This window comes from Antechinus flavipes, chromosome 3, assembly GCF_016432865.1.
Source record: "Antechinus flavipes isolate AdamAnt ecotype Samford, QLD, Australia chromosome 3, AdamAnt_v2, whole genome shotgun sequence".
NCBI lineage: Eukaryota > Metazoa > Chordata > Mammalia > Dasyuromorphia > Dasyuridae > Antechinus > Antechinus flavipes.
In genome coordinates, this window is record NC_067400.1 from 120,547,504 (window position 1) to 120,569,026 (window position 21,523).

General features: G+C 32.6%; 1 protein-coding gene across 5 annotated transcripts in view; it reads left to right on the forward strand.

Moving 5' to 3' along the window:
• The first annotated feature begins 5,042 nt into the window (after positions 1–5,042).
• The window catches only part of LMO7 (LIM domain 7), a 62,324-nt gene continuing 45,843 nt past the window's right edge, over positions 5,043–21,523 (forward strand). The window contains exons 1-7 of one of the 5 annotated variants that reach the window (XM_051983937.1): positions 5,043–5,145; positions 6,559–6,757; positions 10,662–10,914; positions 12,779–13,078; positions 13,425–13,625; positions 15,234–15,953; positions 17,075–17,104. In XM_051983937.1, coding sequence (XP_051839897.1) covers positions 10,700–10,914; positions 12,779–13,078; positions 13,425–13,625; positions 15,234–15,953; positions 17,075–17,104 — 1,466 coding nt within the window. In that variant the 5' untranslated portion in view covers positions 5,043–5,145; positions 6,559–6,757; positions 10,662–10,699. Of the gene's footprint in view, positions 5,146–6,558; positions 6,758–10,661; positions 10,915–11,378; positions 11,621–12,778; positions 13,079–13,424; positions 13,626–15,233; positions 15,954–17,074; positions 17,105–21,523 lie in introns of those variants that run through there. The other 4 variants (XM_051983935.1, XM_051983939.1, XM_051983940.1 and 1 more) reach the window with 4 other exon arrangements.

Consider the following 21,523-nt stretch of genomic DNA (forward strand, 5'->3'; position numbering starts at 1 on the left):
TTTTGCATAGCTTTGGTCTCCAACCCTCTTCTTATAAGGACTGTGTATTCCTATGGGTATATATTAGTTCTCTTATGTCTCTCTCAGAACCCTGTAGGGGAACTTTTGTCCCAAAGAAAAGATATTTACTACTCACCACTTTGAAGTTTGGCTTTATTCCCTGAACCCATATTTGTCTTTGACACTGGTTTTATGTTTCACAGTTGGCTATCTTGTCATTCCTTTGAGATTTATGGATAGAAATTTTGAATGATATGAGAGTAATAATCATAAGAAATTATATTATTTAGAAACAAGTGGTATCGGAAAAGATTATATTTTAATTCAATAAATATAGTTTTTAAAAGAAATATTTTTGTTTAAAGTCTTGAGTTCCAAATTCTATCTCTCCCTCTACCTCTTCCCCCCCCGATGGTGAATGATCAGCTATAAGTTATATATGTACAATTTTGTACACTATTCTTTATTCTTTATTTAAAGTCTCAAATAAAAGAAAAAGGTGAAAGATAGCAAGTGGAAAATAACATGCTTCAGACTGTATTCAATCAATAGCAGTTCTTTCTCTGGAAGTAGATAATGTTGCTTCATCATTAGTCTTTTGAGATTGTCTTGGATCATTGTATTGCTGAGAATAATAGTCATTAACAATTTTTCATTGAACAATATGCCATTTCTGTGTATAGTTTTATTCTGCTCATTTCACCATGCATCAGTTTATGTAAGTCTTTCCAGGTTTTTCTGAAATCAACTTGCTTGTCATTTCTTACAGCACAAGAATATTCCATTACAATCAAATACCACAGTTGTTTAGCCATTCACCAATTGATGGGCAGTCTTTTGATTTCCAATTCTTAACCACAATAAAAAGAGCTGCTGTAAATATTTTGGAAAAAAAAAACAGGTCCTTTTCCCTTTTTTGGATCTCTTTGTGATATGGACCTAACAGTGGTATTGCTGGATCAAGAGTATGTATGGTTTTATAGCCCTTGGGGCATACTTCCAAATTGCTCTACAGAAATTCACATGGTTTTCATTTCTTTTCACCTCTATGTCATAATACTGTTATCTTCAATTTTAAAAAATTCTTCTTATTCTCTCAAGATTTTTTCTTATTAACTTAAGGAATTCTAAATTAAATAGCTATGAGCTGCTTTAGGCTCCTAAAACATTTGGGCTGAGAGAAAGAATAGATATTTGCACAACATTACTCAGCTTTGAAAATAAAGATTGTTCTAACTGACATTTCTAAATGATTGTGTAGGAACTCAGCTGGCTCAAAGCAAGTCAACATTATCATCCCCTCCTCCCTATAATGATCTGTTTCAGATTGCTTGGGGTTGTGCCATTGTGACCTTAGCAAGCAAAGGAGCAGCTCAGTTACCAGCCTCAGTGTGATAGAATTTGTTTGCTGTTTGGAAAATAGTGAACTCTACCTTAGCAAATAATTTACTATTTACATTCCTGGCATTGCCTTTCAGGGATAGATACTCTGTTAATTTAGCACTATATGTACCTTTATATTGGAGGGTGTAATAAATGTCTATAATTAGCAAAGAGTGTGAAAGGTTATGCTGTCCAAACTCGAAAGTGCTGATTTCAAAACAAGGAACACATTCTTTCTGCTTTCAGTAGATTACCTTAAAATAAAATAAGAAAAATAAAAATGAAGAGATATTGAGTTAAAAACGTTTAAAAAGTACCCAAGAAAGGAGAACAAATAGAATTCAAGAGATATCTAACTTAGTTCTATACATTAGGTGATACAGGTGCTTTTTGGTCCTTTGCCATAGATCTTGAGGAATAATTTTTGTTCTTTGTCCAGGTCTATAATATACTTGATCAGCTTTGCTTGTAGTGAACCTTAGCATTTCCTGCTCTCTTCCTATCTCATTTCACAATATCATATTTTTGGGGTGATGTTAGTGATATTCAAACCGGGCATTCACTTGCCCTATAGAAAGGGACAAAGAGAACTAATAGACCGTAATGATAGCTGACAAGCTTTAAAGCTTGCAAAACACTTTATATAACATTATTTCCTCCGGTCCTGACAATACATGATAAATGCTACTATATAATGATTCAAATTTTATAGATGAGGAAATTGAAGTGGAGAAAGGTTAAGTGCTGAACCATAGCTATTAAGTGCCCCAAATAGGATGTGAATTCAGTTTATCTTGACTCCTAAGTCTGACATTTGATGGATCATTTATGGTAAATGAAAAGAAAATAATTAATACTCTATCCTAGTTCCTTAATGCAGAAACCACATTAAAAAAATACATTGCTTTTATAGATTATGGTATTTTTTTATTTCTTGTAATTCTGTTGAATTGGAAAGGGACTTTAGAACTAATCACTGTAACTTCACCCTTTCTAACATCATCAACACATGGTGCATTTATACAATTCTCATTTTTCACTTAGCCAGATGGATTTCTTCATGTCCACAAGGATCTTATCATCATGCAGGAATACATAAACTTTACCATATCTACTTCCCAATATCCTCTGCCTTTGGGACATCTCTGAGAATGGAGATTAGAATGGAGAGCTCTCCAAACTTGCATTTAAAGAGAGTACCCATGCCAGAAATCTCTTCATTTCCCTCAGGGGCCAGATTTCTCTATACTATCTTCTCACTGTGTACTTTCCCTTTCCACACCCTGGCCTCTTTTTTCTTTGTTGTCTTCTCTTATTAGATTATAAACCCCTTGAGGGCAGGGATTGTCTTTCTTTTCCTTATTTATTTTCCTTATTTATCTTTATTTTCCTTTATTCCTTATTCCCCAGAATTTAGCATATATTAAGTGCTTAATAAAAGTTTATTGACTGCCTAATTATTCAAAGAAACCCATTTTCTTATGAAGACTTTATTGTTAATGTAGTTAATAGAATGCTGCACTTAGTGTCTATGTTCAAAGTCGTCCTCAGATACTTATTGATTCTGTGTCTATGGACACATTACTTCATCTCTAGAGCAACATTTTTCTCATCTGTAAAAATAAATAGGAATAATAATAAAAGAGGGTGTCCCAAAAATCTTAGTGAAGTTTCAGTCCTTAATAAGTTTTAATAAGTTCAAAACTGCACTAAAACTTTTGTAGTTTATAGTACTTATATCACAGATTTGTTTGTGAGACTCACATGAAACTGTGTGTGTATCGCAAAATGTAAAATGCTGTATATATTAAAATCACCGTCATCATTATCATCACTATCATCACATTTATCCTGTTTCTTTTTTGCATCTACACAGACAAATAAATCCCATCTAAATCTCTGTATTCATATAAAAACTAGTTGAGCTCAAGAACCTTATGTTTTTGTTTTAAAAGTAGCAAAGAATGGGGTAGCTAGGTGGCACAGTGGGTAGAACACCAGCCCTTAAGACAGGAGGACTTGAGTTCAAAGGTGGTCTCAGACACTTACCACTTCCTAATTGTGTGACTCTGGGCAAGTAAGTCACTTAACCCCAATTGCCTCAGGGGAAAAAAAAGTAGCAAAGAAAATTCATATGCACAAACCTCCTAGTGTTTGCTTTGGAGTGACATGGCAAAGGTGATGTTAGAAAAAACAGGCTTTTAACTTCTCTCTATTTAGATTATGATTAATAGGAAAAGCCATTCTTATTAACCTTGGCAGAAAATTTATCATTTATTTTAGAGAAATTTGTTTGCCTTTATCAGTGTAAATATGAGTGGTTGTTATATGTTTTATTCTTACTTTTAATGGACTATCTGCATTCTGATCCATCAGAAGTTCTTGATATTCAAAATAGAAATAAATGGTTTTAATTGGAGAATTTTTAAAATTTTAAGTTTTCATATCATTCAGACTTGTTTTTCTTCTTTGCAGGCAAGAAGAGACTGATAGAAGAGTAAAAAATGTAAGCTATGTTTACCTTTCTATCTCCACCCAAATTATGTCACCCTTACATATGCACAGAAGATAGCTAATAAGTTCTGCCTCTTTTCCAATGATTCCCCTTCCTCCCCCCACCCCCTTTTTTTTGTTGGAAATCATTCATTTGTGAAATCTTGGCTCTAAGCATTGCATGTGCTTCCTAAATCTTTGTTAGATAAAAAGAAGAGAAGCTGGGCTATAATAAGAAAGGGGCAGGGGTAGCAGTAGTATGCTTAGTACAAAAATTGTTTTAGGCAAATGTTTATGTGTGTATGTGTAAATGGTGTAATTTGAAAACTGTATTTTAAAATCTGGTTATATGAAATTTGAGAGTACATGTTTTAAAACAAATTATAAAACAGATATAAAACATAATAGTATTATGAAAGGAAATTGATAAATTTCATCTCCCCCAGTATCACTGTAATATTAAGGTTTATATTTATTATCTGTGTAATTATGCAATGTAAAACTATATAATTATATATCTCTTGAGGTGATTAACAAAAATGGAAGGAATTTCTAGAAATATTTTCCTTAGAATAAACATTTTAGTAAAAATTCAAAGTTCTCTATATAAATAGGTCACTTATTAAAATATTTTTACTCCTGTGTCTAGACACTACTTTGCTATAATAATTTTATGTTTTGTATTTTTGTATTTATTGGGCAAGAACTCATCTCCATCCTTACTATTTCCTATTCTTCCTCTTTCCCGCCATCCAGAATATCTTGTTCAGTTTATCAACATATTCAAGATACAGGCCTCTTCAGAATAGTAGCAGAAAACTTTAATACTTTCTAGATGAAAAAATTGATAAGTTCTATTGTTTAGCCTTAAATTGAATTATAATTTAGTATTTTTTTTCGTATTATTTGATGGAAATGAGTTAAATGCTTGACTAATAATCTTTTTTCATAAATATTTTATTTTTCCAATTATATGTAAAGATAGTTTTTAACATTCATTTTTTGTTAGCTTTTGGGTTCCAAAATTTTCTCCCTCCCTTTCTTCTCCCCAAGATGGCAGACACGACGATATATGTTATACATGTGCAATCATGTCAAACATATTTCCACATTTTGATTAATAATCTTGACTTGTGAGATTATTTTCCTCTTTAGGTTTTGATTACCTTATATTGGCTGGGCAGAAAAGCACAGAATAATCCTTATTATAACGGTCCTTACCTTAATCTGAAAGCATTTGAGAACCTTTTGGGACAAGCTCTGACTAAGGTAAGAAACCTAGTTTTTTAAGTGTAATATAATCTGTCATATCACAAATATAATCTTTGTATTCTTGTAACTGCGTTTATTTAGCTATCATAAATGGGAACTGGCTTATTAGTTAGTTCATCTTTCTAGTTTTCTCATCTATAAATGAAGAAGTTGGATAAAGTTGTTTTTAAGGGTCCCCTTACCCTATTTCTAAAATTCCATGATTCTGTGATTTATAATAATTATTGGTAATGTCAATTTGTATTCTATTATACAGTAATATTCTTTTCTGGAAGTCTGATAATTAGACATCAGACAGTATTTGCAAGTATATGATATTTATACCACATTTTTCTTTCTTTTTTGCTGAGGCAATTGGAGTTAAGTGACTTGCCCAGGGTCACATAGCTAGAAAGTGTTAAGTGTCTGAGATTAGATTTGAACTCCTCCAGGTCCTCCAGACTTCAGAGCTGGTGCTCTATTTACTGTGCCACCTAGCCACCCCCACATTTTTTTCTATTTGAAAAATTAGTATTCTCTTTTTTACTTTGTAAACCTTGAAGTGTTATACAAATATTAGTTGTTGTTATTGTTATTTCTATTTAATGTTAATTGGGTTTTCTTGACAAAGATACTAGAGTAGTTTGCCATTTCCTTCTCCAGCTCATTTTATAGATGAGGAAACTGAGGCAAGCTAAGTTAAGTGATTTGTCTTAAGTCACATAACTATTAAATGCATGTGGTAGAATTTGAACTCAGGTCCTCCTGAGTCTAGGCCTGCAGCTCTATTTATTGTACCACCTAGCTGCCATAGTAAGTAATAGAATCGTTATTTCAATCAAGATCCTCTTATTCTTTATCTGAGTCTTTTACTATTAAACCAGCCGTTTCTCTTACTTCAGTAACATTGTTTTTTATTTTTAAAAATTACTTCCCTATCTTTTTTTTTTTTTTATTACAGCTTTTTATTTACAAGATATATGTAAATATATCTTGGCAGGTTGACCAATACATGTTAAATATGTTAAAGTATAAGTTAAATACAATATTAGTATACATGTCCAAACAGTTATTTTGCTGTACAAAAAGAATCAGACTTTGAAATAGTATACAATTAACCTGTGAAGGAAGTCAAAAATGCAGGTGGACATAAATAGATTCCCCATCTTTCTTATGTTTAAGTACTAATAGTATTGGAAAGGTTCTAATCATTCAAATACAAACCAGAATCTGTTTTTTTCACACTTAAACATCTTTGATTTAGATATGTTTGTCTTAAACCTAATAGAGAAAATGTTGGTCTATCTATTGATTATTTATCTATTCAGTGCCTTTTGAGTGAAATATGTAAACAAAAATTATTAGTAATGATGATTAAATTCCTGGAAGGTTAAACTAACTCACTGTTAATTTAAAAATAAAATTCTTTAGGCACTTGAAGACTCCAACAGTCTGAAAAGGAGTGGCAGGGACAGTGGCTACGGAGATATTTGGTATACTGAACGTGGAGAATTTCTTAGTTCTTCAGCCTACCACAAAAGAGACGATTCCTTTGATAGTTTGGATTCTTTTGGGTCTAGATCATTCACAAGCTGTTCATCAGATTTAACTCTGAAAGGAGGCAGTGAAGGTAACTTAATTTTTCTTTTAAAGTTATTCAACTAATATGCTTTTCCTTGGATGAAAGAGATTGTGTATTATTGTTGCAGGGGAAATCAGGGGAGACATGTTTTGGAGCAAATATAGCTAGAAATATTTAGGGCTATTAAGCAGTTATGTCTTTATGTAGCAGTGTTAATATTTTCTTCTTTTACTATTACTTTATATTTTTCTCTTTAAATCTGTGTTTCTGGATTAAAAAAAAGTTGGCAGCATAAAATATGGATGCCTGTTTAAGACTTCTTCAACCATTATTTTTTCTACTACAGTGGGATGTCAACTGTCTCTTAAAAAATATTGATGTCTTGATTTTACGTTCTACTCATTGCTGAAAGTGCCCTTCCCTTCCCATATCCAGGGAAGCTTCCCTTATAAAAAAGGTATATAAAAGAAAAAAAAATTCAGCAAAACCAACAACACATTGGTATTTTCTATAGTTCTCAATATCTTTAAAGAAAGGAGAAAAATATAATTTTTTATCTCTTCTTTTGGATCGTCATGTCAAGTATTTCTGACTTTAAATATCTGACATTTGCTCTGACTGCAATTTCAGGCAAGGAATATTCCTTCCTGGAAAATTCCTCTGTTCCCACCTTCTTCAACAGGAAATAGTTACAAAATTGGAATTATGAGTCAGACTGTGACAGTAGTTTGTTTACCCTTTTGCTTAATTCATGTCTAAATAAAATTTTGTTATTCTTGAACTTTTGAATTTTTTCAAAATAAATTCTCACCAACTCTCACATTTGTTTTAAAAAGCCATTAAACAATCAGATATATTCCCTTTTAACTATTTCCATGGTTATCTTTCATCAACATTTCTGATGTTGGTTGCAGTTAGTTTATTCTCAAGTTATGTGATAAAGTATTTGTTTAAGTCCCTGTAGTTTCACTATTCTTGTTATTTGAGATGATTTTTAAGTGAATGACTGAGAAATAGTAATTGAAATTTTTAGCTTATTTTATTATGGAATTGTCCAAAGAACTTAAAACATGTAGAGTGTGTGTGTGTGTGTGTGTATGTATACTATATGTATGTATGCACATACCCAAACATGCATAAATGTTGATTGATAGAATTAAAGAAATGTAATAAGAAAATGGAAGAGAAATGTATACAAAAGCATAAATATCAGAAAATTCAAAAGTAATAGTAGAACAGTCCTGAATAAAAGCCTTTGCTTTAAGTTTCTTGTCCTCATAAAGGCCAATAAAAATCTCCTGCCCAAAAATATTCAGTGACTCCCTATTGCCCATTGAATTGCTTGAAAATCCTTATCATGGCATGTAATTATTTAAAATTGATTCCCAAGTAAACTAGCTTCACTCTAGGCATACCATTTCATGTGCTCTATATTCCAGTTAAATTGCTTGACCTCCTGTCCCCATTTTTGTTCTCTATTCTCCTATTTTTATACTTTTGTTTTTTCTCTCCTTTCTTTCTAGAGTCTACTTTCCTCTTTCCACTTTTGAAATGCTTTCAATTCAGGCTCAATTCAGCCATTGTCTTCTAATACAATCTTACTTCCCATTTCCTCAATTATTCTTACTTGACAGTTTTCATAACCTATATGGATTTTTTCCCTCTTTATTTATCACTTTGTCTTTATTACTTTATCATTATGTAAAATCTGTAAGCTTGAGGCTGTAATTATTTATTTTCCTATTTGTATCCCTACTTCCTAACATAGTTCCAAAGACTTAATAATCTCTTAAATTTTTTTTGGGGGGAGGCGGTAGTGATGATAGTCAATTGAATTGGAAACGTATTTTCTCCTATCCTGACACTTTTGGGAGAAGAAATATTGACAGTATTCAATGGTGGTTAAGGCTTGGATGTACATATAATCAGTGAAATAAAATGAGTTCCTCCTTTCAGGGACTTAGTAAATTCTATTACAGTAATCAGGCTGATATCATAATTTTGTCATCCTTAAGTACTTTCTTAGTAGACATAAAAATAAAATCTATTATTAATTTTTGTTATTTATTTTTCCCAAAAATTTTTTTTGGGAGTTGAATTTCTATTACTGACAAGTTTTTTTGTTTTTTTGTTTTTTTGAGTCTGACAGTGTAGCATAAAGAGTAGTATATTTGGAGTTAAGCAGATTTGGCGCTCTCTACATCTGATTCCAGACATATCTTTATGTCTTTATTTCATTTTGCTCACCTTTATGTAGTCTGTGTTACACATCTACTTATGTGATATGAAGTAATAGCTTTCTGAGTTTTCATTTCTTCAGGAATATATTTGTACTATTTATCCTGAAGAATTTTGAGAGAACTTTGTAATTGGAAGTATACCATTTACAAGTGAGTAGGTTTAAAAAAAATTACCAAGTGTTTGCCATGTGTAGACACAGTAACAATATAAGAAAACAAAATAACTTGAAATTTCAGCTCTGAGTGATCTAAGTTTTTAGGTATAAATTTCCATTAAATCAAACACTTTGACAAAAGTTGTAGTGTGTAATGCTGTTGGAAAAAATACCAATAACAGACAAATTGAGGCACTAGTAGTTTTAGTTACTTGCCAATTCAAACACAAACTCTACATAGAGGATTCTTAATCTTTTTTGGTGTTATGGCCCCCTTTCGTAGTCTGGTAAATGACTCCTATGGTTTCCTTCTCAAAATAATGTTTTAAGTGCATAAGATAAAATACAAGGAATTTCAGATTATATTGGATTTATAGAACTATTTTTTAAAAAATTCCAAGCAAATAGAAGTTGATGGATCTCAAGTTAAAAACCACTTATGGAAAACTTTTTTTCTTCCTCTAGCCACTTTGTATAACCTCTTTTCCCCATCAGCATAGCATTTTGCTATTACCTTTCTGCTTTCTCTGTTAGCTGCTTTAGATACCCTCTCACATTTGGGACAGAACCTCATCAGTTTAGACTAATCCCGGTGGCCCTCAGGTTACTATCTTTTTCTTACCTACTGGATCCTTCCATTTTTGTCAACATTCATTACTCTAAGAGGGTATTGTTGCACAATGCTGCCTTTGTGGTGGGCATGACAAAAGAAAAAAAAGTGAATTGAGTGAAAATGGTAGTAAAAGAGATAGAAGGGAGGAAAAGAGATAATAGCAATAGAAATAGTTGGTTGGAGCAAATATATTTTGATTTGAAAAATCAAGGTCCTTTCCTTTTTGTCCTTCTCTAGTCTTTTTTCTTTTTTACTTTTCTCTATTCGTCTCTCTAAAGGTAAAAAATAGATTTTGTGCTCATTTGAATAAGAAGAATGTAAATGGGTACTTTTTAAAATTTTCTGCAAATGATTTACATCATAATAGAAAATTCCCAAAGCAATTTCTATTGCTACCAGTATGAATAACTTACATTTGTCCCATTGCTTCCATCTAGTTACTAATCCAACATCTTTTGAGGTTTGTCTGTGTGTTTTTCCAACATAGACATGCATGCGTACATTTAATATATTTGTATTGCTTTAGTTAGAATTACCTAATTATCTGGGAACTATTTTATCACCTTATTTTAAATAGATTTGACTTGATTATGACACAATTTGCCATACAAAATAGATTTCTGGAAAACTACCCTTAAGGTTAGGGGAGTGAGACTAGAAATAAAGATGGTTTGGCAAGAGATTAGCACTTTGTTTTCTGCATAGAATGCGGTACAGTGAAAGAATGTAATGCATGTAGCTCCAGTATGCAAAGCAACTTCCACCTAATGGTTCTTATCACAACTTCATGACAAATTTCTAAAAATAATCTGAGCAGTTAGCATCAGCAGTGCTGAGTTTCCAAGGGAAAGGCAGAGCAAGCAAGCTGTGTGGGTTTCAGTTAGATGCAAAATCTGGAGAGTTAAGCAAAAATAAAAGGAAATTTTATGTGTGCTTCTTTTTAGGTTGTGAGAGTGACACAGATTCTGAACTCACATTCAAAATGCAGGATTATAACAAAGATGATATGTCCTATCGAAGGATATCCGCTGTTGAGCCCAAATCTGCTTTACCATTCAATCGTTTTTTACCCAACAAAAGTAGACAGCCAACCTATGTGCCTGCACCACTGAGGAAAAAAAGACCAGATAAGAATGAGGATAATCGAAGAAGTTGGGCGAGTCCTGTATATACTGAAGCTGATGGAACCTTCTCAAGGTACTTGGTTCAACTTTAAATGTTTATTTTTCAAATTCAGTGTATTTTGTGATATTTTGATATGGTAATTGAATATGGCAGAGAAAATAGATCTTGGACCTTCTTTGATAATGTGTGTGTGAGAGGTTCCCCTCCTTCCTCCAGTCTGTCTTATTTTAGTCATTCATATCTGAAAGATTTCTTTCTTCCAATTTAGAATATCAGCATGAGATTGAAAGTTCCTATTTTGGGAAAAAAAAAATACACACACACACACACACACACACACACACACACACACACACACACACACTTGAATTTACTGGTATATTTCTAAGTTTAATAGCCAGTTCTTAAAGGGTTTCATGTTCAGTGTTAATGTTTTCATTAATTTCTTCTGGTTTTGATTGACCTCATTGGAGATGAAATAGAATCATTTTAACTTCCCATCAAATTAGCAGAGCAGGATGTGATTTTTTTCAAATCCAGCTTCAAATCTGATGGTGATATGTGACTGTGACAGTGGTTCAGATTCAGAGAATGAACGAAGGTTGCCTGATATAATTTTGGATGACTTAGCCAACCGTAGATTCCAAGCAAAAAAGAGACATGAATGCTCCTCAGCATCTAGACAGCTTTCCATCTTGAAAACCAGCCTGTCTAAGACTTGTTCACAAAAGTTTTCTACAGCTGATCCTTTAGCTACTGGATTCAAGGAACTGATGAGGTCAGAGAGATTTATATTGGATCTGAATATCTATCGTGATGTTAATTCATTTTAATCCAAAAAGTAACCTTGCAAGTGAAATTTGTTTCCCTTCGCTTGCTTAATTCCTTCCCTTTCTTTCTTTTCTTCCTTCCTTCCTTCCTTCCTTCCTTCCTTCCTTCCTTCCTTCCTTCCTTCCTTCCTTCCTTCCTTCCTTCCTTCCTTCCTTCTTTCCTCTCTCCCTCCCTCCCTCTCTCCTTCTCTTCTTTCCTTCCTCCCTCACTCCTTTCTTCCTTTCCTTCTTCCTCCTTTTCTTTCTTTTCCTCCCTCCCCCTTTCCCTCTCTCTTTCCGTCTCTCCCTCTCTCCTTTCCTTCCTTCCTTCACTCCTCCCTTCCTCCCTTCCTCCCTTTTTTTTTATCTCCCTCCCTCCCTTCCTTCTTCTCTTCCTCCTTGCCTCCCTCCCTCTCTTCTTCCCTTCCTCCCTCCCTCTTTCCTTCCTTCCTTCCTCCCTTCTTTCCTTCCTTTCCTCCTTTCCTTCTTTCTTCCCTTCCTTCCTTCTTTCCCTTTCTTCCTCTTTTACTTTCCTTTCTTTTTTCTTCCTCCTTTTCTTTCTTTTCCTCTTTCCTTTTCCTTCTTTCCTTTTCCTTCCCTTCCCCTTTTCCTTTCCCTTCTCTTTCTCCTTTCCTTCCTTTCCCCTTCCCTTTCTCTTCCCTTTTCCTTTGCTTCCTCTTCCCTTCCCTCTTCCCTTCCTCTTTCTTTCTCTTTTCCCTTTCCTCTAACCTTCCCTCTTCCCTTTCTTCTTTCCTTCCTTCTTCCCTTCCTTTTCTTCTCCCCTTCCTTTTTCCCTTCCCTTCCTTCCTTCCTTCTTCTTTCCTTCTTTCCTTCTTTCTCCCTTCCGCTCTCTCACTGTCTCTCTCTTCTCTTTTTTCTTTCTTCTTTCTCAGAGTCACTAAATAATTGTTCTCAGTGCCTCCAGTGGTTCCTTTGATTATTCAGTGGTTGTGATACAATGCATCTATAATGCCTTAACTTTGTTTTAGGGACTGCAGTGGTGAAAGTGAGAACTAATTTGCTTCATTCACAGTGGCGTGAACTTTGTGAGCCAAAAAGCATGCCTTTTATGTGCTCCTTGTCAAATTGCTCATAAAGTATCTTAACTGGTTGGATGTTTTGAACAGTAAACAGAGGAGGAAATGGGACACTAAAGTGGAAAACAGGCCAGCAATAAAAGAAACTTCAAACTCCTCTAGCTATTTGGAGGAGGAAGAGGAAGAGGAAGAAGACGAAAAAGCAACAGGCATGCCAAACATTGTAAAGGATGATCTTTATGTGCGCAAGCTAAGTCCAATAGTGCCCACTGCAGGAAGTGACTTTGATAAGTTTCTTCCCAAAAGTTGGATTCCAGAAGATGTGAATTGGAAAAGAATTAAAAAGACAACTTCTTACAAGCCATGGTATAAGGAATTTCAGGGATTCAGGTTTGTCTTCATGCATGTTCTGTGGAGCATGCATATCAAAGTATACAAGTATACTTGACTCATTTTGTGTATATCTGTATACACAAAAAAAGATGTGGGGGGAGGGAAGTTTCTTCATACTGTTTTAGGCCAGGCCATGTCATCATTTCTAGCCTTTGAGGTTGTCTTGGGAGATATTAGATTTAAAAGAAGTATTTGACAGTTTTAAGCAATGCCTGGTTCTTGAAAAAAAGAATTCTCTTCCATAAACAATTATGACTTTATACAATTTTACTAGTTTTATTTTTCTCTATCTCTTCCTTTTTATTTTCTTTCTTTTTCCCTTTCCTGTATCATGGCACAATAGAAAGAATTCAGACTCAGAAGATGAGAATTCAATCTGTGAACAAAATCCTGCCATTTTTAGTATGGCACAGAGAGCAGGGCGAGGTTCAGAGAGCAATTGCCAAAGACGTTCAATCTTGATGGATCTCACTACCAAACAAGCCCCCAAATCATGGAACAGAAATACAGAAAGGAAATTCAGTGATGCTTCTGATAGATCAAGGTTGATATGATTGCATGAGTCTGATCCATCTGAAGAGTGATCTTAGATTATCTCTCTACTTGCTTCTGCAGCTGCACTAACATAAACTGATGTGACAATCTTGTTTTTTACTGTACTGAAGCATGAGATGTCATATCTTGAATGCATTCAATCTGAAAATAATAAAAGATGGCTTTTGGCAAACTTATGTCCTTGATATTTATATAGATTTAAAAAATCCCCACTTGTAATCTCAATTTAAGCTCTTTTAAAAGTAAAGAACAACATAGTGATTTAATTTGCATTTAAAATTTTTTTGAAACTTTTAGAGTTTTATAATCGCATGCATATATACTGGAGACAAAATATTTTGCTAAGTACTTTCTAGTTATTAAAAAAACAGACCTAAATATTTTCTTTTTTTAAAATTTAATTTAAAAACCTTCTCTGAGCCAGATCTGGAATTTTATGGGTATAAGGAACTCCCTGTGTGGAAATTTCTTCCACCAATACAGATCAGCTACTTATTTGTAACATAACTTCCTAAGGTAGTTAGAAAGTACAATACTTGCTAGCATCACATAGTATTATGTCAGAAGTAGATATTGAATCTTGCTTCTAAGACCAGTATTCTATCTACTATACCAGGCCATCATCTATTATAACCTGAAAATATGTGGGAATGATCAGTGGATGATTTTATAATGACTTTTCTATGCTAATAATTAAGCATTTTAAAAATAGCTTGGAATTCTGTGCTTTCTCCGCAATTATGTATTATGGAATATGGAGCAAATACACTTTTGATTTAAAATCTTTTTCCTAAAATATGGCAGTATAATATTTTTATCATAATTATTATTTTATACCTGGAGGAGTAATGGAAAGGTTTATAAATAAAAAGAGAAAGCATGTGTAGAAACATTTGAGCGTGAAACTTATGGGGAGAACTGAAAGAAGAGGAATAACAGTGAAATGTTTCTCTTCTGGTTGTATTTTATTTTTTATTTTTCATAAGGTATAATATGCCTATTAGATTAAATGTATGTCTTCCAAATATGGAAGTCCTTTACTATTTTTCCTTCTTATTAACTTAATTTAAGAAACACAGCTCAGAATTTGAATTAAGCACTTAGCTATTTATTACCTATGTGACTTTAAAGTGAATTGCTTAAGTTCTGTATGCTTGGATATCTCACCTACAATGAGGACCTTAAGCAAACAATCTAAGACTTCTTTTAGCTGTAGATTTTGGATCTTCCTCCCTAGTTAATACAGTCAGCTGGTGTGAAGACAATATTTGATAAACTCAACCTATTTATAACACTTGCTTTTCTGCAGAGAAATCAACTCAGTCCCATTCTTTGGCATGTCTGATTTCCTCCATTGAAGTCTTTTTTTTTTTTTTTAATTAGTTGAGTTAGTTTTCTATTTTTTTATGCAGCATTATGTAATAGCAAAGGCATGATATGATAAGTTTTCCCCCCCTCCCACTAGATAGTAGAGCAATCTCTCTGCCTAAGCACCTAAAAATATTTACATGTAAATATTGTTTAGTTTGTCTCTAATTTACTTGCCTTTTAAAATAGTTTCTAAGATTCTACCTTCCTTTTCTTTTATATGCTTCAGTCAGTTTTTATTACTTCAGGCCTTACAAACATATTCTGATGACATCTTGTCTGATGAAACAAAGACTAAAGTTGATCCCACTTCTGGCCCAAGGATCATAACATGCCGAAGGAATGTCTTTTATGCCCCGGGTTACAGAAGAAATGATACTGAGAATGGAGTATTAGATCCTGACTTAGAAAATGATGATTACTTTGTTAGGAAGACTGGGGCTTTCCATGCGAATCCTGTTGTTCTTCAAACTTTTGAAGATTTTAGAAGATTTGCTGTACCAGATGATTTCATAGAGAGAGATATAATTCTGCAACAGAGAGAAGGTGAACCTGTACTTCCAGATTTAGAAAAAGATGACATGATTGTTCGCAGAATTCCAACACAGAAGAAAGATGTGCCTTTATCTGGAGCCCCAGATAAATATCACCCAATCCCCTTTCCAGAACCTTGGACTCTCCCACCAGAAATCCGAGCCAGATTTCTCTGTGTACTTGAAAGGACATCCCCATCAAAAGACAAAATTAATAGCTGTAGAGTATTAGTTCCTTCTTCTTGTCAAAAGAAGGATGATATGTTGACTCGTAAGATTGAGTCCTGGAAGCTAGGAACAACTGTACCATCCATCAGTTTTACTCCTGGGCCATGCAGTGAAGAGGACTTAAAAAAATGGGAGGCTATCCGAGCAGCCAGCAAAGTTAGGCACAAGAAACGACAGATGGTTGAGAGGTTAGAGTGTGTTTCTGCAAGAATAGTTCATTTAGCTTATTGTCTGTCTAATTCTTGTGAAAGAAGGCAACATTATGTGTTGCTAAACCATGCATGCCATGTGCAAATTTAAGAAAATTAGCTTTATTTTGCTTTGATAAAATTACTTGTCTGGCAGAAAAAATTAGTGCAATACCATATTTGTACCCCTTGTTCCCTTTTAAAACTATGATATCATTTCTTTCCTTAAATTTACCTGCTCAGGTCCTGTTGAGAATGTATATTCTGAACTCCAAAAAATTATGAAACTTGTTTGGTACCTTCAGCAAAAATACAGTTCTCCATTATAATCTAAGATTCCATGGAAATAGTGAGCTATTATTCTTATAAGCTTTTATTAATTATTGATGTCCAGGCATTTTATAAACAGTCTGGATATATTTTGTTTGAAATTATGTGTTAGGGAACATGGGAATGTGTATAATTTTAATTTAAAAATTTCTTCAAAAATATGGCATTGCAAATTTCATTTCTTTTAATTTTGGTTTTGTCTTAGATTTCTTTGAATTTAAGTTATTTGAAAAATTTTTGCTTTTGATTTGAGGCTTAACAAGGTTAAATGCAAACTTTGATAAATGTAAAAATGCATGAACTTTATTAGTCCTCAGCTATTGAAATTTTTAGTGTCATCTGAATTTCATGTGTATATAACTATGGTCATTTTTGAAATGATGGAGTCTGCATTTATGTGTTAAGTGGTTTGTATTTTTGGTGTTGAATTAGAGGTGGACAAATCAGAAGAAATTCATTTGGATTAACTTAATTGATTAGAATGCACTTCAGTTTATGTAACTTTCAAAGTAGCTAAATGTGAGAAATTTTAGTTTTTTTTTTTTTTTAAGGACTGCTGTTTTAGGAATAATTCAAGAAACTTAATAGATTTTGCCTAAATTTCATCAGATTTTGAGAATAGTATTTAAATAATATCATATGATATAGATTAATATATGAATAAAACTCTCAACTTTGAATATTTGTCCATCTCTAGTTAGAATAATTTGTAAATAAAAATTTCAACATTCAAAAACTAATACAACCAGAAAGAAATGACAATTTTAACTTTTGGTTTTCTGGTTTCTTAGACTCTTTCAAAAGATTTCTGATGAGAATGGGTAAGTTTTGTGGGAAATAATAGAAAGCTTTTGTACAGTGTTGCTATTCTTCTACAGTGTTGCTACTCCTTTTATAATTTATGACTGACGATGCATGTTTTTTTAAGGTCTGGGTTAAACTGGGGTGCTGTGTGCCATGCATGAGGCTTTAAAATGTTATATGTGGCAAAATTTTAAAGTTTAGGAAATTTAGGAGATATGTTCAGGTTATTCTCTAGTAAGCATTACTTTGGAGAAAATTATAATCAAATATTTTAAAAGTTAGCTTCTGAATTTTCTTCTAAATTTTTTAAAGTAGGAGTTGATTTAATATGGCAGAAATACTCAAATCAGAAATAAAAACAGTCAAATGGTATCTTCATAGCAAAAAGAATATATGTGAAAAGTTGTTTTAATAATTTCCTAATATCTTACTAAAACCCCGAATATAGCCTCTTTTCTGAAAGAAATTTTATGCCTGCAAAGGGAATGTCAACATTTATCTGTGTAGGTTTAATTTCTCTTGAGGTTAGATTACCTTAAAGGTCATTATTCATTATTATTCATTTACAAAAAAAAAAAAAAATGTCTTTATGTCTGGGCTACAGCTCTGATGGTAATCTCCTTGTCAGTGGTACATTAATTTAGAGATGATTTTCTTATAATGATGATTAAAAGCTAATTTTTTGATAATAATGGTTGGTTACATTGTTCTGTTCACATTGTTACAATCTCCCTTATGGCTAATCACAAGAATTTTCAAGATTTTTAAGGGATAAACTCCATTCTTTATTTACTTTGAAACTTTAAACTTTGAAAGAATTAAGATCACAATTAATTACTAAATATATTCAATTGCAATCTATCTCAAAACAAATTTAATAAAATTTCTGTGATTAAAAAACAAAACAAAACTTCTTTATAATTGTTTCTTCCATTGTGAATATAAATCTGAATTAAGCATACCATACAAGGTATTTATATTAATAAATAGAATAACTACTAGATATTTTAAATACTAGCATAGCCTAATTTTTAGGACAAGAAAAATAATTCCATTCAGTAGATATATAAGTAATTTTTTTTGTCCTTAATCTAAAATAGCTTGTAAAAATATAACATTTTTTATATTTTAGTTTTTCTTGTTTGTACCTTAATCTCATTCTTTTAGGGTTCAGGGATCTTAGATCTCTTGAAAGGTCATAAATTACCACATAGTTTCTAGGTAAGAAAGGCAAAAGTGACTCATTGGGCAGGTCTTTCATAGGTAAGAACTTATCCCTCACAAATGATTTCTAGAATATTCATTTTATATCTCACTGACAATAAAAAGAACTCTATGAATCATATTTAATCTTTCATGCTTACATTTCACTATGAACAATTATTTTAACTTGTTTAAAAAACTTTTTTGAAGCTCAACCTATGTATAATTTAATATTTTCTTTTAAAATTCTTTGTAATCTAAGGGAAGCCTTAAAAATATAAATTTTAGATGTGCTAGGAAAATCATTAAAAAGATGAAAATAGACAAGGACATATAAGATTCACAAGAATATAAACATTTGTGGCTATTTGAATAGCTACTCTTTCTAGTCTTTAAATTTGACCCAAGTGCCTAAATGGAGATAAGAGTGAAATTGAGAAGTATGAATCCTGCATTTTGATAGATCTATATCTATATCTATATCTATATCTATATCTATATCTATATCTATATCTATATCTATATATCTGTAGTTATAGTTAGTTACATTAATGTTTTCTGTAGTTTAGATTTCAAGATTCTGCCACTGGATAGTTTTAAAAAATCATCTCAATGTATCATGGTATCAAAATGTTTATAGGAACAAAAGCAATATTCCCAGTAAACTGAGACTTCTAAGTAATGGATGTCTTAGTAGATAACGGAGAATAAATACAATGATGTCTGAATGTCTTAATGGAGATCCTATGTATTCAAAATTCTCTTGTCTGAAAGATTCCAGGAAAATTTTCTTATGGCATCACACAAGTTCTTATGATAGTTTTATTGTAATTAGTAATCCAAGTCTACACAGATTATAAATAAAAATTAGATGGCGTTTAGGCTTTAATGTACAGCTCGCTTCATATTTGTATGTTTTTCTGTGCATAATGTTTTTAGAGAAGCTTGTAATTCTTCAAAACCCACTGTTGCTCATCATTTTGTCTTACTGAAAAGTAACTACTTATGGAAATGCCATTAATGTTGTCTCTTTGGCAGGAGTTATGTTAAAGGGAAAGAAGTGCACTATATCTAAGTCTTGGCTTTGTAATTTCTGGCTTGCTTTTTTGAGCTGTTAACATTTGTCAATCTTTTGGCTTGTCTAGCAGGATGCATCGTATGTGGGAGGTATTTCACATGAGCTTGCTTTTATGTTGCATGGATTTTGGTGTGGTTTTATGAAATTCAAAAACTAGTATTTATTGGCAAAAGTCTCTAGTGCTCGAAATTTGATATGATTGTAAGAATGTACAGAAATAATTTTATAGCATGTGATAAAACCATAAAATCTAAAGCTAATACCAATAGGAAATAAAGATTAATTACAGAGTTTTAATTGAGAATAATCAATATTTCTATATGTTTGACTAATATATTTTTAGTGAAGAGGTTTTTCCCTATTTAAGCATAAGATGAAGGCACAAGTGGAAACAGTCCCTTCCAAACAGAAATGAAATAGGTCTGAGTGGCATTCAGTGAGATGGGAGCATTCTTAGGCAGCTTTTCTTATTTATAGGAGTTGAAGGTTTATATTCTAGCCTTGTGGTTCTAGAGGTTAGAACCCAAATCTTAGCAATGAAAATTCTTCATATTTTTTTCTGACCCCTCTTTGTAGTAATTACAGAGCCACTGAACAGTACTTGGCAAGCTATATTGACATCTGCCCAAGTGAATCCCAAAGCTAGTTTGCAGGAATGTAGTAAGAGGTCAAAAGTGAGATACAATTTCAGATTCAGAACTACACATATGGCCTGGTTTATCCATGGCTGACTCAAGTAAAAGGAGTGGATTCCCCAGTTCATGGTGTGAAGTTCATTCAGTTTGTTGTAAAGGGCTGATTTAGGAAATATATTTTAGGTCATTTTGGTCCTTTAAAAAATTTCTTATTTATAGTTTTGAATCTAGGAGCTTCACAAACTTTTATTTAGATGTAACATACATTCACAGTTAATCAAAAAATCCATTTCCTTGGAGAACTAGGTACCTGGGTTATCTTGAGTAGTATTAAATAAGTAAAAATATTACTAGGAGAGGAAGAAATTGAGATTTTTTTTTAGGATCCCTGAATTCATAATCAGTTTTTATTTATTTGTTTGTTTTTTTTTCTCTTTCTATGGTTTAAAACTTTATTACATTGGCTTCTCCCCTACTTTAAAGGAAGCTAATTAGAAGCCAGGGCTTTCCTTGACTTGTGACTTCCAGTGATTTGACCCAAGCAGACCCAGCATAAATTCTGGTCTGGTCCAGAATCCTCAGGCATCTAAGGTTCCAGTTCATTCTCCATCATAGTTAAGTCAAATGTCACTGGATACTTTCTCGAATGAGATATTCTCATCTCCCAGGTCTGGGCATTTTCATTGCCTATTCCACTTGCCTAGAATTATTTACTTCTTGATCTCTACTACTTGGTTTTCTTGGCTTATTTCAAACATCAGCTAACTTTATATCTTCAACCTTACTGATGCTTCCCTCTTAATTTAAGTGCTTTCTTCTATTGATTATTTCTAATTTATTCCAAATACAATTTGTTTTTTGCCAGTTGTATGCACACTGTCTCTTCCTTGAGACTGTGTACTCCTTGAGAATAAGGATTGTGTTTTGCTTTCTCACACCCCTCCAGAACTTAAAAAGAAGGAGAAAACATATACATATGATTATAGTACAAAATAAAGTATGATAAGTTCCAAAGGAAAGGTATAATGTATTATGGAAATTCAGAGTTCGGGAAAAATCATTCATGTTAGAGAAGTGTTCAATTGTCATAGAAACCAAGTGTGTGAAGGTTTATGTAGTGATCATATAGTTGGGTCAAAAATTTAGGAGTGGTCAAAAGATAAAAGAAAAGGATTTGAAAAAATCAGTGGGGACTGTGGAGAAATAATTTTTAATAGAGTTTTGAGGGTGGTCCCACACTTAGAGTAGGTTGTGGTCCCTCCATCCCATAATCTTGTAAAAGTCGAGGAGATATCAAATAATAATTTTAAATATCATGTGACTGTAATGTAAAGCCATACTTTAAAGAATAATTGTGGAGGTAAGGGAAACAGAGATGTAGTTATGATATGGCTTGTAACTATATTTATTACTTTTGTTTAAATTATTTATCCTAGTCACATAAATGATTTGGTCACTGATATTTTCACTGTTAAACTGTAGGCCTCACCATTTTTAGTGTAAACTCAGCACTTTTTTAG